A 12,936-nucleotide genomic window follows, 5' to 3' on the forward strand; every position below is an offset into this window, starting at 1 on the left:
TAGGAAAAATTAGGAAAAACGAAAATCAACTATCCAAAATTTTGATCGGCGATAACTCAGTTATTTGTGGTCGCATCTGAATTTCAATCCCAGATTTGGAATCTGCGGAAAATTCTGCGTAGACTGATGTATAATAACTTAAGTTTACTCTAAAAATAATAATTTGGCATAGTTTTAGTCATGAATTTTCGCGAAAAACTGCAACTTTCGACTTTTGGAAAATCTAAGAGCGAATTCTTAGCAAAAAAACGATGGCGCAAACCGTTTCTTTATATCTGTAATAATTTACAAGATATTTGAAAAATGAAAATCAACTATCCGAAACTTTGATCGGGCATAACTCGGTCATTTCTTTGAGGTACGAGAAAAATTGGCACAGTTTTGGATTCTGCGTGAAATTTTGCGTCAAATTGGTCAAAGTTTCCTTCACAAGCTAACAAGATATTGACTAAAATAGGTTTTCAAGAGGTCTTTGAGGGGTGAAAGATTTTCATTTTAAAAGGAAACCGATAGAGGAAGAGGAAGAGAGAGACCACATTTTCGACTTTTTACATTCTATCACCCGCATTGTTTATCTGCTCCAGCTAAAATGGGTGCTCATAACGGTTACAGTCCCCTATAATTGCGATGGCCCCATTACTGTTATTTTAATTAAAATATTTGTTATTGCTGCAAAAACAATATAAATCTGTATGCCCGTTGACGTATTAGGGAGAGGACAACAGAAAAAACTATCGATCGAGTTTTTAGTTAGTGCCAACACATAAGATTTATGACTTTAAAAAACTGAATTTTTGAGTGAAAAAGCCGCTCTTTTAGAAAATTGTGGGTGTTGTCCCGGGTAAAATTTAAATGCGCTTCGGAAATTCGATTCCTGGATTACATACGAGGAGATATCATTGTCTCTATACGAGGGTAGACATCCTTTATCCACACCCTAATATCCGTTCCCCTTTGGATCTGGCAAACGAGCGCCGACATACGTTCCCCCCGTGAATCAAAACAAGACAGAGTCGGAAATAAAAATGTTTGCGCCCCTTAAAACTCTCCCCGTCGCTTATTTCGGGAGTCTTTTATTCCATATCCCTCCTTCTCCAGTGCGATGTGCAGCATCATTCATCTGCAATTGTGGGAGCATGTGCGCATTGGCCGTCGTCGTGTCGGCGAGTTAAGTCACGATGTGGATGGTTCTTGTGTGGAATAGTGCGATTCGTTTTACCTGAATACGAACTTAAATTTTATCATGGTACTTTTCCGACATTCGGAGTCTGCACATAACATGCTTAGTGCCGAGGGTGCGACCGATACTGAAAATGTTTCCTCGTTAATCACTATCCCATCCCCGACTCAGAATTTGGACGATAACTGCCTTCTCAAAGCGGACCATGACAGCGCCGGAAAAACATTCAATAAAGGTAAGCAGAAAAACAACAAACAATATTGCATTAAGCACAAAAGTCTTTCATATTATTTATTTGATAATTTTTCAAACGTATTTACATCCAGTCCTTTTATAAATATGTCACGGTTTATTAATAGGTTAGACATAACAAAATTGCAAATAAACAAGTAAACATTTTTATTATTAATGTGCAAACATAATTTAAATATTGTATAACGCTGGAATTCTTTTAATCTTCTTCTAATTGGTTCTGGATTTTACTTCGATTTTTTTTTCGCGAAATTCCAAATTTGTTGTTTTTAAAACAGTTAACGGGCCATCTAAGGGAAGCGGATGTCCGTTTAATCACGTTATAAACAACATTTCAGTAAAAGTCCGTTAGTGACAGTGAACTTCAACTAGGTGCGAAAATGAAATGGTAAAAAAATTGAAACTCCCCCTAAAATCAAATTTCTTTAGTCACGCTTGTTTTTAAGGTAAAGAACAAAGAAATTCCTTTTAATGACCACTTCTATAATAATGAATTTCTGTAATCTCAATGACTCAAACTTCAAATTGATTGAAATCAGTTGACTATAATTGAAAATAAAGTTAATTTTGCTACAGAAATTGTAAAATCGTTTCTCAATAGTAATTAAATTCAGTTCAAAGAATGAACGCATCTTGGCCTCGCAGGCCGTTTCCTACTTTTGTCCAACTTTTGCCTAAATGTCAAACCACCGTTATCTGCGGATTTGAATAAAAAAATTGTGCACGATTGGGATATTTCACCTACTTATTTTCCGTGGTTCCCACACTAACGGAATTTTCTGAGAAGACAAATTAACTCTTACTTTTGCACACATTATCATAAAACGATGTCCCAGTTGTTGCTGTAATTAATACATTTTATAGATAAAAACTTGCTTTTCATTGCCGTTTGTTAGTTTAATTGCGCTCTTAACACAAACAGGACTTCACCCCTTTTCCGTCTAACAGAAATAATTTGGATCGGCTTTGTATTTTCATGTCATTAGACCCCAAATTGTTTAATTGAAGATTCGTTTCGTGCCTTAATGGTCAATAAAATTAGTACCATCATGTTGAAAGCTGTAACATTTACGATGTAAACTTTTTCGGATAAATTCGACAGTTTTTGTTCTTCAATTCCACACAAAGCTGCTGTTCATTTCAGTACTTCAGTTAAATTAGTATTCTCGGGCACAGATTAATATTAATTTTCATGTATTAATTACGCCAGACACTGATGTGATTGATTGGAAGGTCAAAGTTCAAAAACATGTTCTCAAACCACTCTATTTTTTTTCCTTCAGAGACCCTTTCTAACCCAATCTCTTTTTCTTGTTTTTATTATCAAGAGCAACATGTACTTTTATAGGATAATATTCAAAAACGAAAGTTTTAATGGCGTCACTATTGACAAGATAATCATTATCAAATTCGTGTACTGTAAATAACGCATGAAACGACACTCTACTAAGCCTTGAATTTTTTTTTTCGTTCGATCTTTGGATCTTGAAGTGTCAACAAGCAAAGCTGCCACCATATTTCAACCTCCAAAGCCTGCTTAGGATAAAAAATATTTTTGAAAGGATTACACAGCACTCACCACCCCTTAAGTCCCATTGACAATATTGCCCTTTTTATTCAACCACTCCACGAATCGATAAAGGGTATAAACACTACGGCCAATTTTATAAGGTTCGATAATTCTATTTTGTAAATCCATTAAATTGATTGAATTTGTTGCGTTCTTTTAGCTTGAGCCGAATCTGGTTATTGTTGTTTACTTCAGGTCAGAAAATTTAAAACTGATGGGTTTCTAACTCGATTAACATCCATTAATAGGCGCTCGGCTATTAAATTCTTGTACCCACCACGATAAGTTAAGTTTGTTATTAGGGAAATATTTACATAATTTTCAGAGTAAATTTAGAACCATATTTCTGATCTAATTTTGGACTTAGCGGTGTTTAGCGAAGCTGCAAATAATTTTGGGTTTCTTGAGAGAGGAATTTAATATCTGAGGCGCCTGCATTGAGGATCGATATTATTTAATTTGCATATTATGTCTGTAGGTATTATCCCGTCAGATGTGTAAATCAGAAGTGTCTATATGTAAAGCCGAGTCATTGTGGAAAATGCATATTACTACACTAAATATAGTTTTATCATTTTATCAGAAATGATGTAACTCCAGCGCAATTAGAGTGTGTTAAACTCACCAAATTAAAATTCATTAAGAAATTTTTTATGTACTTAAAACCAAATTATGTCAGAGTAATGAAATTCCGCCACTTATTTTCGCATTAAATCAAAGAACATATCAGCGAAATTTGACACCATTGCGCGGTTTTCATCAAACGTTGTTAGAAAATCTGCTCTGATATTTGACACGAGCATAAAACAAGCAAACTGTTCAATAAAAGTTATCATCTCCACTTCCATTTCCACGGTTTTGTTTGTAAAAAAGCTCTTTGAGTGAAATTCTTTTGAAGTGACAAATAGCCAATAAGCCCGTGTAGCTTTGATAGTTTGCATAGAAAACCACCCTCTCAAAACTACCTGCCCTTGTTAGGGTTTCTGCCTTTTTTATTACTCCCAATAAATAATTCCTTTAGTGGTTCTTCGAAATGTAGAAAACGAGCGAATCGGTGTAAACATGCCAACAATTGAGGGGACAAAATTAAATTATTTGGGGCGCTTTTAGTCAGGGTCAGAAAATTATATTACAAGTGTCGTCCAAAAACGGTGAAATGAAATTAATTCAAGGGCTGTTTTGAGGTAAATTCACAGGTCCTTTTCGCTCGCAATAAACAAACTTTAATTCATTGAAATATTCTTTGATGTGGGCGGCTTCTTTCAGTTAAACAAACTTACGCTTAAATGGGAAGTAGTGAATCAAGGAGACCAAGTTTCCGGTGTTCATTCTGTCATCACGTAACACATTATAATTCTTAAAAAAGGCGCTTACTAAGTGGGTTTACATTTTTATGCAGTGATTTATGAAACGACTGTTGCAATTCGCCTCTAAATATTCCAAATATTGTGCAAATCATTGCGAATGCGAATTAAAATTAACTCCAATTGCACTTAAATTTTCAGTAATTGCGGATAATGAAAATAACACTTTCGCTTTATAGACTCATGTGGAATTATTTCTAATTACTCAGTAATTAATTGAAGGTAATGTAACAACGATACTTCCTGTGTTCCATCTGGTAAAAGTTGTCTTGTTTTTTTAATAAATGCAATCTTTTTTGTCCCACCACATGTTCTGACGTCAGGAAAACATCCCTATGAGAACTAGTTGCTTTGTATAGAAAAATTCGAGCTTTTAAAAATTTCCCGAGCGGCTGTCTACCAACTCGTTTGTCGTGTTGTTGGCATCATAAACTTTAAAACGGCGAATTAAAATCTCGTTACTGTTAGTGAGCTCAATAACAATCAAATCATGTTTTATAGATCCACTTCCATTACTTTTAATTTCATAGAAAAAAATTCATGCGTTTCCTGCAAAGTCAAAATATGGACGACTCGTTTTTCTTTTGTGTAAATTAAATTTTATTACTTGAAATCGTAAATTCTGGTTGATGTTTCCAGGTAATCAGTATTTGTGATTAACCACAGGAATGTTTTCCATATTATTAATGATACTGGTCAGGCATCCGTATCAGATGGCGATCGCGATTTCAAGTATTTTAGAGGTTTGCTTACTTCGAGTGCTATTTTGCAATGAAAAAGGCGGTTAATTAATCAGTCAGTTTGCGAGCAATTAGACAATTAAAATCGCACTTGGGTTATTTAAGAAAATTTATTGTTATAATCATGTAGGTATCAAATGAGTAATGTAATTTATGAGTCACTATATACTGAAAATGACCACTAATTAAAATATTAAGGTGTAGTATAAAGTAGCTGGGTAATTATCCAAGACGACTATTCGGAGAAGAGGCGTCGAATAGCAAATCAGCACTTTTCCTACATTTTTGCGAGACAACAAATTGCATTACCTCCAATTCCAAGGTCCAGTGCTTCTCTATTACTTCAGGGTTACAGATAATTTCACAAGCTGCTTTTGTGGAAAAAGGTAAGGCAAAAGTGCCCACACATGCACTTACGCTACTTCTAAAAATCATGAATTGCCAATCATTAAAGTAGAATCAAGTCCACCTGTGCAAAGTTAAGCAAACCAAATTCGTGTCTGCTAATTATAGCAATTTTATAGTCTTTGATGAACATTGCGCTAATTTCCAAGACGAGTTTTTAGTTTTGTCTTTTTGTGTGGCCATTATTTAACACCTCCCACTAACTTGTTTGTTTACGTCTGTAAGGTAATTTTTGTACCTGTGAAATAAAGGTCATTACCTGTCTTTTACCTGAAAAATGTAGAAAGTGGGTATTATTTACAAACTTCAGGCAACACTTCTGTGGGTGAAAAATCTTTTCGGTACTTCAACTGGACAAATTTTTAATCGATTTACGATGGTTATAAAATTTGAAAGAGCCAAGGTGTGGATTTTGATAAATAGTTTCGATATTCCGAGAAGGTGTGTCATTACTCAAATACGGAAGATTTCCAATAAAAAATTGATATATAAAGTTCAGATTAGGCAAAATATTTGTAATACTTGAGGTTTCTCGAACAAGCTTTTGGGTTTCCTATTTCTTAAAGTTTTTGGACTGTTCAAATTCGAAAGATTTTATTGTTTTAGGCACATTGTAATTTTTAGGTTCCGTCTTAATTGTCTTGATTGTTTATATTTTCTGGATTTTCCTTGTGTTTTCTTCAGATTCTTTTTATCTTCTTTCTACATCCTCTTTAAATTCTCTAAATAGTTCTTTCGATGTCTTCTGGCTTCTTTGAATTTTTTAATTCTATTTTTATACTCTTTCAATTCTGCAAATTTATTCATTTATTTCATTAGATTATTTCATTAAAATTTTTAAGTTCTCTCTTAGTTCTTTCGTTTTTCTCTAGATGATTCAGTGTTAATAGATACATTTAATTAAAATCTAGATTTTCTCTAGAAATTTTTTTTCATTCGATCATTATTTTTTATTGTACATTTCATCTTCATTCGCATTAGAATCTCCAAATTTTCTGTTTAGCCCTTTTTTCGATTCAGAATTTCTGCACTGATATTTTATTTTTCAGAATTTTTTTTCTGAGATTCCTTTATTAAATTCCCTCTAATTTTAGCTTCTCTGCAGCTTTAGTCTCAGATTCTCTAGACAATTTTCCGGTGCTGTTTAAATTTTCTATATTCTCCTTGGATTTTCTCTAGATTGCGCATAAATTTTCTTTAGATTTTCTTTGCTTCAACATAATACTTAACTTTCGAGAGAACGAACAAATCTTCACATAAAACGAGAAAAAAATGCAATTTTAGGGCAACGCGTCTGAGCTTTACTAATTTTATTTATTTAAACAACGAAAAGCCATTAGCTTAAATTATAAACATTTCACGTATTAAATAAATAAATATCCGAACCCGAGTCATAAACCTCATTTAATCAATTTTTTTATTTATCAGTGCGCTTATCACCTTTTAGTAGGTACATTTTGACCTGACCGGAAATCCGACAAGGAAGTTGTGCCGATTTCAATAATGTCTCGTTTGTTTATACCAGGTGGGACAATAAAGTGAACAGTAATAGCAATAGCACACCAATAAAATTACAATTTTAGTTTACTGTTTAATGTAATAACTTTTGAGCTTTGTTGTAGAATCAATTAGAGTTGGCAGTTTTGTTATGGTATTCTCCTAGCGGGGACTAATTAATGACGTCATGTGTATTTGCATAATATGACTATTAGATCAATTTATTGCCACAAAGGTGGGAATATTAATAAACAAGATTTTTTATCATTGTAGTCATAGGTGTTGAACTACTTTATGATCGATGCAGTGTCAATATTTGATTAAAGTCAACAAGATTACCAACGTTTTCCGGGTGATGGACTTTATATATGAAATAGTTGAGTCCTTTGATAACATTTGTTAAAGTGTTATCATATTTATGTAGGAATTTTCTCCACGTCGCTATATCAGAAGAATCAAAGGCGTCATACCAAATTTGGTTGTGTCGTAAATTTCACTTAATAACTTTATTTAACTCACGTCTTTGTTCCTTGATTTCACATGAGGTCAAAGGGTAGAAATGCAAATATTCAATTTGTTTGAAATGTTGCGAGTTAAGGATGATTAAATTCAGTCTAGTTCTTTATTTGCGCCACTGTAATGTGTAGGGTCAGTGACAGATCCATTTCCTTTCTTCAAGGTTCTTCAAGTTCCGCAACTCAGAGCATTTGCAAAAGTTTTTACCACGTCGCCATACTAATAAGTTTCTAGTAGTGTCATTTCAAAACTGACATTGTCAGATATTTAAATTGAGTAGGTACTGGTTGTACAATTGTCTTGGTACGGTCCTGAGTTACTGTTCACGCTCAACAGGCGTATCCATGAGTCTCCTGCGTATTTCGACAAATAGTCAGCAACGTGAATGCGTCGGTATTTATGTGTTCCAAAGCGCTTTTCAATGATTTTCCCGATTTCGGTGAGTTATCATAATAAGCTAGAAAGATAACTTTGTTATTGTTGTAAGTTTAAAAATCATAAATATTGGAGTGACCTTATCCTTTCTGGTGAAATTGTAGGTGTGGGTTTATACTGTTTTGCAGTAACTACGTTTCTATAACTTTATAATGAGGTATTTGCATATTTTGTCAGAGTAACAATGACGTGCCTACTTTTGTATTGATATTTTTTACAATTAGTCACCAATAACAGTACCTAGGACTAATTCTAAAAACAATTGTTAGTTCTTATGCACAAAAACGCTAATGATGATTATTATTATTACCGCCGATATTATCTGCGGAATTTGTTGTTAACCTTATCCTCGACACAAATACGTGCAACATCAAATTTCCTAATTTCGCTGTTATTAAATATGACACATTTCTGGTTAGGTATCAATAGTTTACACCACTGAATCTCGGGCGTTAGCACTGATATCTAATTTTATGTATCTGAGAAGACGCCGCAATTGTTTTGCACGATATAATAATAGACTCGGAATGACAAAGAATCTTCAATGATAAAACTCACAGAATTGTTTCCCTTTCACACTTTCTATGCAAAAGTCTTGGTCTCAGAAGAAACTGTTTCCTTTTTGGATTAGAAAAAGCTTAGACTACTTAGACATCTGGTTTATGTTTGAGCTAAGTAAAAATTTTTTTTTCAATACTTAATTTCCATGTTTGGTGGCGATTCATATCTCAATTGCCGGTTGTTGAACTATTTTCTTGTTTCTAACATGATGAATGCATTATTCCGCTTTATCGTATTTTTTTAATTACATCCGCATCAACGATGGTAATAACAACGTGTTTTAACTTCTGAAGAATAATTCGTGAATCTTCCACAGACACGAACGACAGGTTCAGTAGTATGTTAAATGTTAAGTATATGAGGCGGTGGTATTAAGCAATTAACCGCAAGAGATGACGTCGTTGTTGACGACCATCTTCTGCAGACTAATGACACTCTCTTTATCAGTAGTATTGTAGTCGCGTTGGTTGATCGTGTTAAAATGTGCAACCAATTTACAACTCCAAATAAGGCTTTAAAGGGTACGGCTGTGTGTATTTTTCAATTCTTCTTATTAAAATTGTTAAAGTGGTTTCCAGGATTTTGTAAACACTTTTAATTATTTTCAATTTTTTTTTCAGACCTAAACGGCAGCATCTCTCAGAAATGGCGTCGGTTACGTAATTGCTGCGCCTCCCTGAGAGGTCTCAGTACTCAGAGCAGCCCCGAAGCATCTCGAGACTCTCTCCTGAATACTCCTAGTCCTCGAATTCTAGTCAGTACCCCTCATGCAACTTCTTCTCTTCGTTTGCCCGGAGCAAAAAAGAACAGTGTTCAAGATGTGCTCCGTGCGAAATTAAGTAGAATCCACGTGGGATTAAGAAAACGAAGAGCTTTGTCCGTTCAAGAATTCTTCCATAGCCCGACTCATGAGCAGCCCCCGCAACCCCCTCAACCGACTTTCTATGTCCCGTCTCCCGTTTCTCCCGATTCGGGATCGAGTTCGCTACCCCTAATCGATGTGGGATCGGAGACGAGAAGGGGTCGATCTCGCCAAAGAAATAGTGTGACGTCGGTTTTGAGTACCTCACAGGATTATGGCTATCATAGTGAAAGTCAAGGTTATGATTCATTGCCATATGAACCGCCGCCCGATTATGATTTGGATGACAGCACAACGACAAGAAGATGGTCTGTTGTTGGGAGTATTTTACATAAAGATAATAACAAAACGAAGAACGTAATTAAGTTAGAAAATGTAAATATTAAAATTCCGAAGACGAAGCTCAATCACAAGCATTTTGAGAGAGCAAGGTCGCATTCTCCCAGTAAGAACAAATACCAAACGAAACCTGTTAAAATCGAATCGGACCACAAAAATTTTAATTCAAAAGTAGTTACCTCTAAAAGCCATTACGAACTTATGAGTGGTAAACAAAGACCGGAAGTTGCCCAGAATGGTGAATGTGAACGGATGAGTAGCGAACATAAACAGGTACGTACTTAACAATTCTTAGCTCCTATTACACAACAGTAAAAGCCGGCAAAACAATGACGTAAAAATAAAAATAATACTTAGTACGTCTTGCCTTTCCAAAGCTAAATATAAACAATTATTTCCTCCCAGGACTGGATTGAAGAACTCGAGGAAATCGAAGAGGAAGAAGAAAGTAAATTCTGTACCTTACCTCGAGGAGGCGGCAGCACATTTACGATTCGACAAGTCGTTTTCCAAAAAGGCCCCGGATATAAAGCCCTAGGCTTTAGCATCGTTGGCGGAAGAGACTCGCCAAAAGGCAGCATGGGAATTTACGTGAAGACGATTTTTCCTAACGGTCAGGCTGCGGATAGCGGAACTTTGAAAGAAGGTTGGTTGGCATTTTTTGTTTACAAGCAATTTTGACTAATTGACAAATGGACAGATAAGTGACAATCGTTGTCTGGTTAACGGTTGTCAATTAACACACTAACCAACCTTACTGTGACCATTGTTTTTATTCGTGGGGAAACATGTAGTAGATTAGGATCGTGCGATCGAAGAAAAAATAGAATTAAACTAGGCAACGGACAATTAGCGCGATATATTCTTCCATCGCATAACTACACTACTGTAATTGTTTAATTTTCTCAGTGAAATTTTCTTTTCAGGCGACGAAATTTTGGCTGTTAACAGTAAACCCCTCCATGGAGCTTCCCACCAAGAAGCTATCAATGTTTTTAAACAAATCCGTCAAGGCCAAGTGCTTCTACACATTGGACGTCGCGTTGCCAAAAAACCGCGTGATAGAGTTGCTTGAGCAATTTATTCTCAGTTATATTCCAAAGACTACATTAATATAAGCGTTTTATGTATATTACTCTAATGATTTTGATACTGCTAATAAAATATTCAAAAAGTCTTTCTTGTATAAATCCCCGAAAAAAATAAGTATAAATATTTCTATAATCTTGAGGTTAAATCTTGGAGTTGGTCCCATTGACGACATGTTTTAAGTTCTTCGACAACGCTTCCTTATTGAGATCGCTACCCCAAGTAACCGAAAACAGAATCTTCTCGTAGTCTAGAGAATTTTCGAAAGAATCTTTAACAGCATTATTCACCACGTTCTTGAAAGATCGAACGATTCGATAATGATGCTGGAGGCGAAAATCAATCCATTCCAATGTCTTCGGGAAGGCGTCTTGAGCAGGAACAATGTAGTCAGCAATTTCATTAGCAATACAATCTTGGGCTGTAAGAATCTGTGATGTTAAAAACAAATTCAGTGCTCTCTTTGGCCCGATTTTTTGCACGAGTCTGGAAAAAATGTTTTACTTTCGTAAAAGCGTGTTAGTTTATTACCGCGTTGTTCCACCCCAGGCTGTTATTATTCCCATTTTTCCTTGAACAAAACCGTATTTAACATCGTCTGCTGCAACAATAAAATCGCAAAACGTCGTGATTTCCGCTCCTCCTCCAAGAGTGGGTCCTTGGATCAAACACACGCTGAACATAGGGAGATTCTGTAAACGTTTTAAAGTGTCATGCATCCAGTTGCTCATCTGGAGGGCTTCTTTTTGGGTGCCTGAAGCCTTTGCGAAGGCTAAATCACCCCCGGAACAAAAGTTTCCTCCTAAACCACATAGAAGGACGGCTTTTCCTTCTTTCCATTGCTCTAGTTGGAGGACACATTTACGTAATTGTACCATCATCGTACCTAGATCAAAGTTTGAATTTTAAGTGGTAAGAAGTTCGAGTTTTACCGCTGATGGCATTCTTTTTTCCAGGATTGTTGAAGTAGATCACAGCCAAGCCTCTGTCAAAGTATTTGTTTGATAACACGATATCTCCACCTTTGAAGCATTTTAAATATGCTTCGATTTCCTCGAAATTGGGTTCGGGAGCAATCGACATGATGGACTGGAGTGTAAAACACATATACGTAATATTCCATGTAATAGTATATGATAATAAGTATCGTGTTAAAAAAATACAGCCAGTTATGCAACGAATAATACAGCTATCGTATTACAGGCTGTATAATGAATTTCAGATAAAACTGAGCTAGTTTAATTAAAAACAAAAATATTTATCAGTAGTGATGTTGTCTTAGTTTATTATTACTAAATTAATATGATATTTATGACTCACTTTTTGTATTCAAGTTACTACTCATTGTGTAGCTAATTTGCATAGCATTTTTTCAATAAAACCTCATTGGATTCCTTTATTCGAGTTATTTCTTTTAATAAATGTAAAAAAATGAAAATATGCAATAGTTCACGTGAATTGCATAATCCCAATGCCGTTAATACGCAAATGTTAATCAAAATTTTTATGCAAACCAATTTTAAGAGGAATTCCTTCATATTTTTAAAATAAATCGACGAACAATTAGTCATTTGGCAAATTAATAAAAAGTTATTTTTCTGACCCACATTTGGTGAGAACGTCCTTGTTAAATAATTCATTGCAATCCTTTTGAATCAAAATTAATTGAATTTTTTTTTAAGAAATCAAGAAGCACTACTATTTGAAAGGATTTAGAGTAAATCTAATCTTATCAATTCCCTTATATAAGACATTATCTTCGTCGTAATTATCACACCCGAAAATATAAAACATTATAATAATTCTTACCTCTGTTGGACGTTAATTGCACGTTTTCACGTTTCGTCTTTAAATAAATAACTGGAACTAGACGAGTCAAGGTGGAATGATAACCGCGTTATGAACGGAATTTTTTTATCAATATCAATATTTTGCATTCACAATCTAACCAAAGATTATTATGATTCATATAAATTCCAGTTCGTTTCACTCATACTGTACCGTTAAAAAAGATTCCAATTACCAAAACGTCACTTTGTTTATCTCACTGTGTTTATTAAAACCGGAGCTTCATTTTCGAAAACTTTAAATTTACCGCCACTTTGGGATTTTCATGTTCTTAGGTT

At 34.8% G+C, this 12,936-nt stretch overlaps 2 protein-coding genes across 4 annotated transcripts; one reads left to right on the forward strand and one right to left on the reverse strand.

Annotated features, from left to right (window-relative positions):
- The first annotated feature begins 1,105 nt into the window (after positions 1–1,105).
- LOC148166960 (uncharacterized) lies at positions 1,106–10,897 on the forward strand. Of its 3 annotated transcripts, none has more exons than XM_088047825.1 (4): positions 1,106–1,415; positions 9,141–9,994; positions 10,127–10,367; positions 10,648–10,897. In XM_088047825.1, exons 1-4 carry the CDS (start codon positions 1,244–1,246, stop codon positions 10,794–10,796), a joined length of 1,416 nt encoding a protein of 471 aa, XP_087903951.1. In that variant the 5' UTR covers positions 1,106–1,243; the 3' UTR covers positions 10,797–10,897. The 3 variants fall into 3 exon arrangements, with proteins under 3 accessions (XP_087903951.1, XP_087903952.1, XP_087903953.1); XM_088047826.1 differs by lacking the exon at positions 1,106–1,415 and adding an exon at positions 7,740–7,963; XM_088047827.1 differs by lacking the exon at positions 1,106–1,415 and adding an exon at positions 8,931–9,041.
- LOC148166961 (ethylmalonyl-CoA decarboxylase-like) lies at positions 10,784–12,767 on the reverse strand. Its single transcript, XM_088047829.1, has 4 exons — positions 12,620–12,767; positions 11,743–11,899; positions 11,342–11,696; positions 10,784–11,296 (listed from the first exon to the last, which is right to left on the reverse strand). The coding sequence occupies exons 2-4, from the start codon at positions 11,891–11,893 to the stop codon at positions 10,954–10,956; spliced, it is 849 nt and encodes a 282-aa protein (XP_087903955.1). The 5' UTR covers positions 11,894–11,899; positions 12,620–12,767; the 3' UTR covers positions 10,784–10,953.
- Positions 12,768–12,936: the final 169 nt, after the last annotated feature.

Source organism: Gnatocerus cornutus, chromosome 10, assembly GCF_029298725.1.
Source record: "Gnatocerus cornutus isolate USDA-ARS CGAHR chromosome 10, icGnaCorn1.1, whole genome shotgun sequence".
NCBI classification, from domain to species: domain Eukaryota; kingdom Metazoa; phylum Arthropoda; class Insecta; order Coleoptera; family Tenebrionidae; genus Gnatocerus; species Gnatocerus cornutus.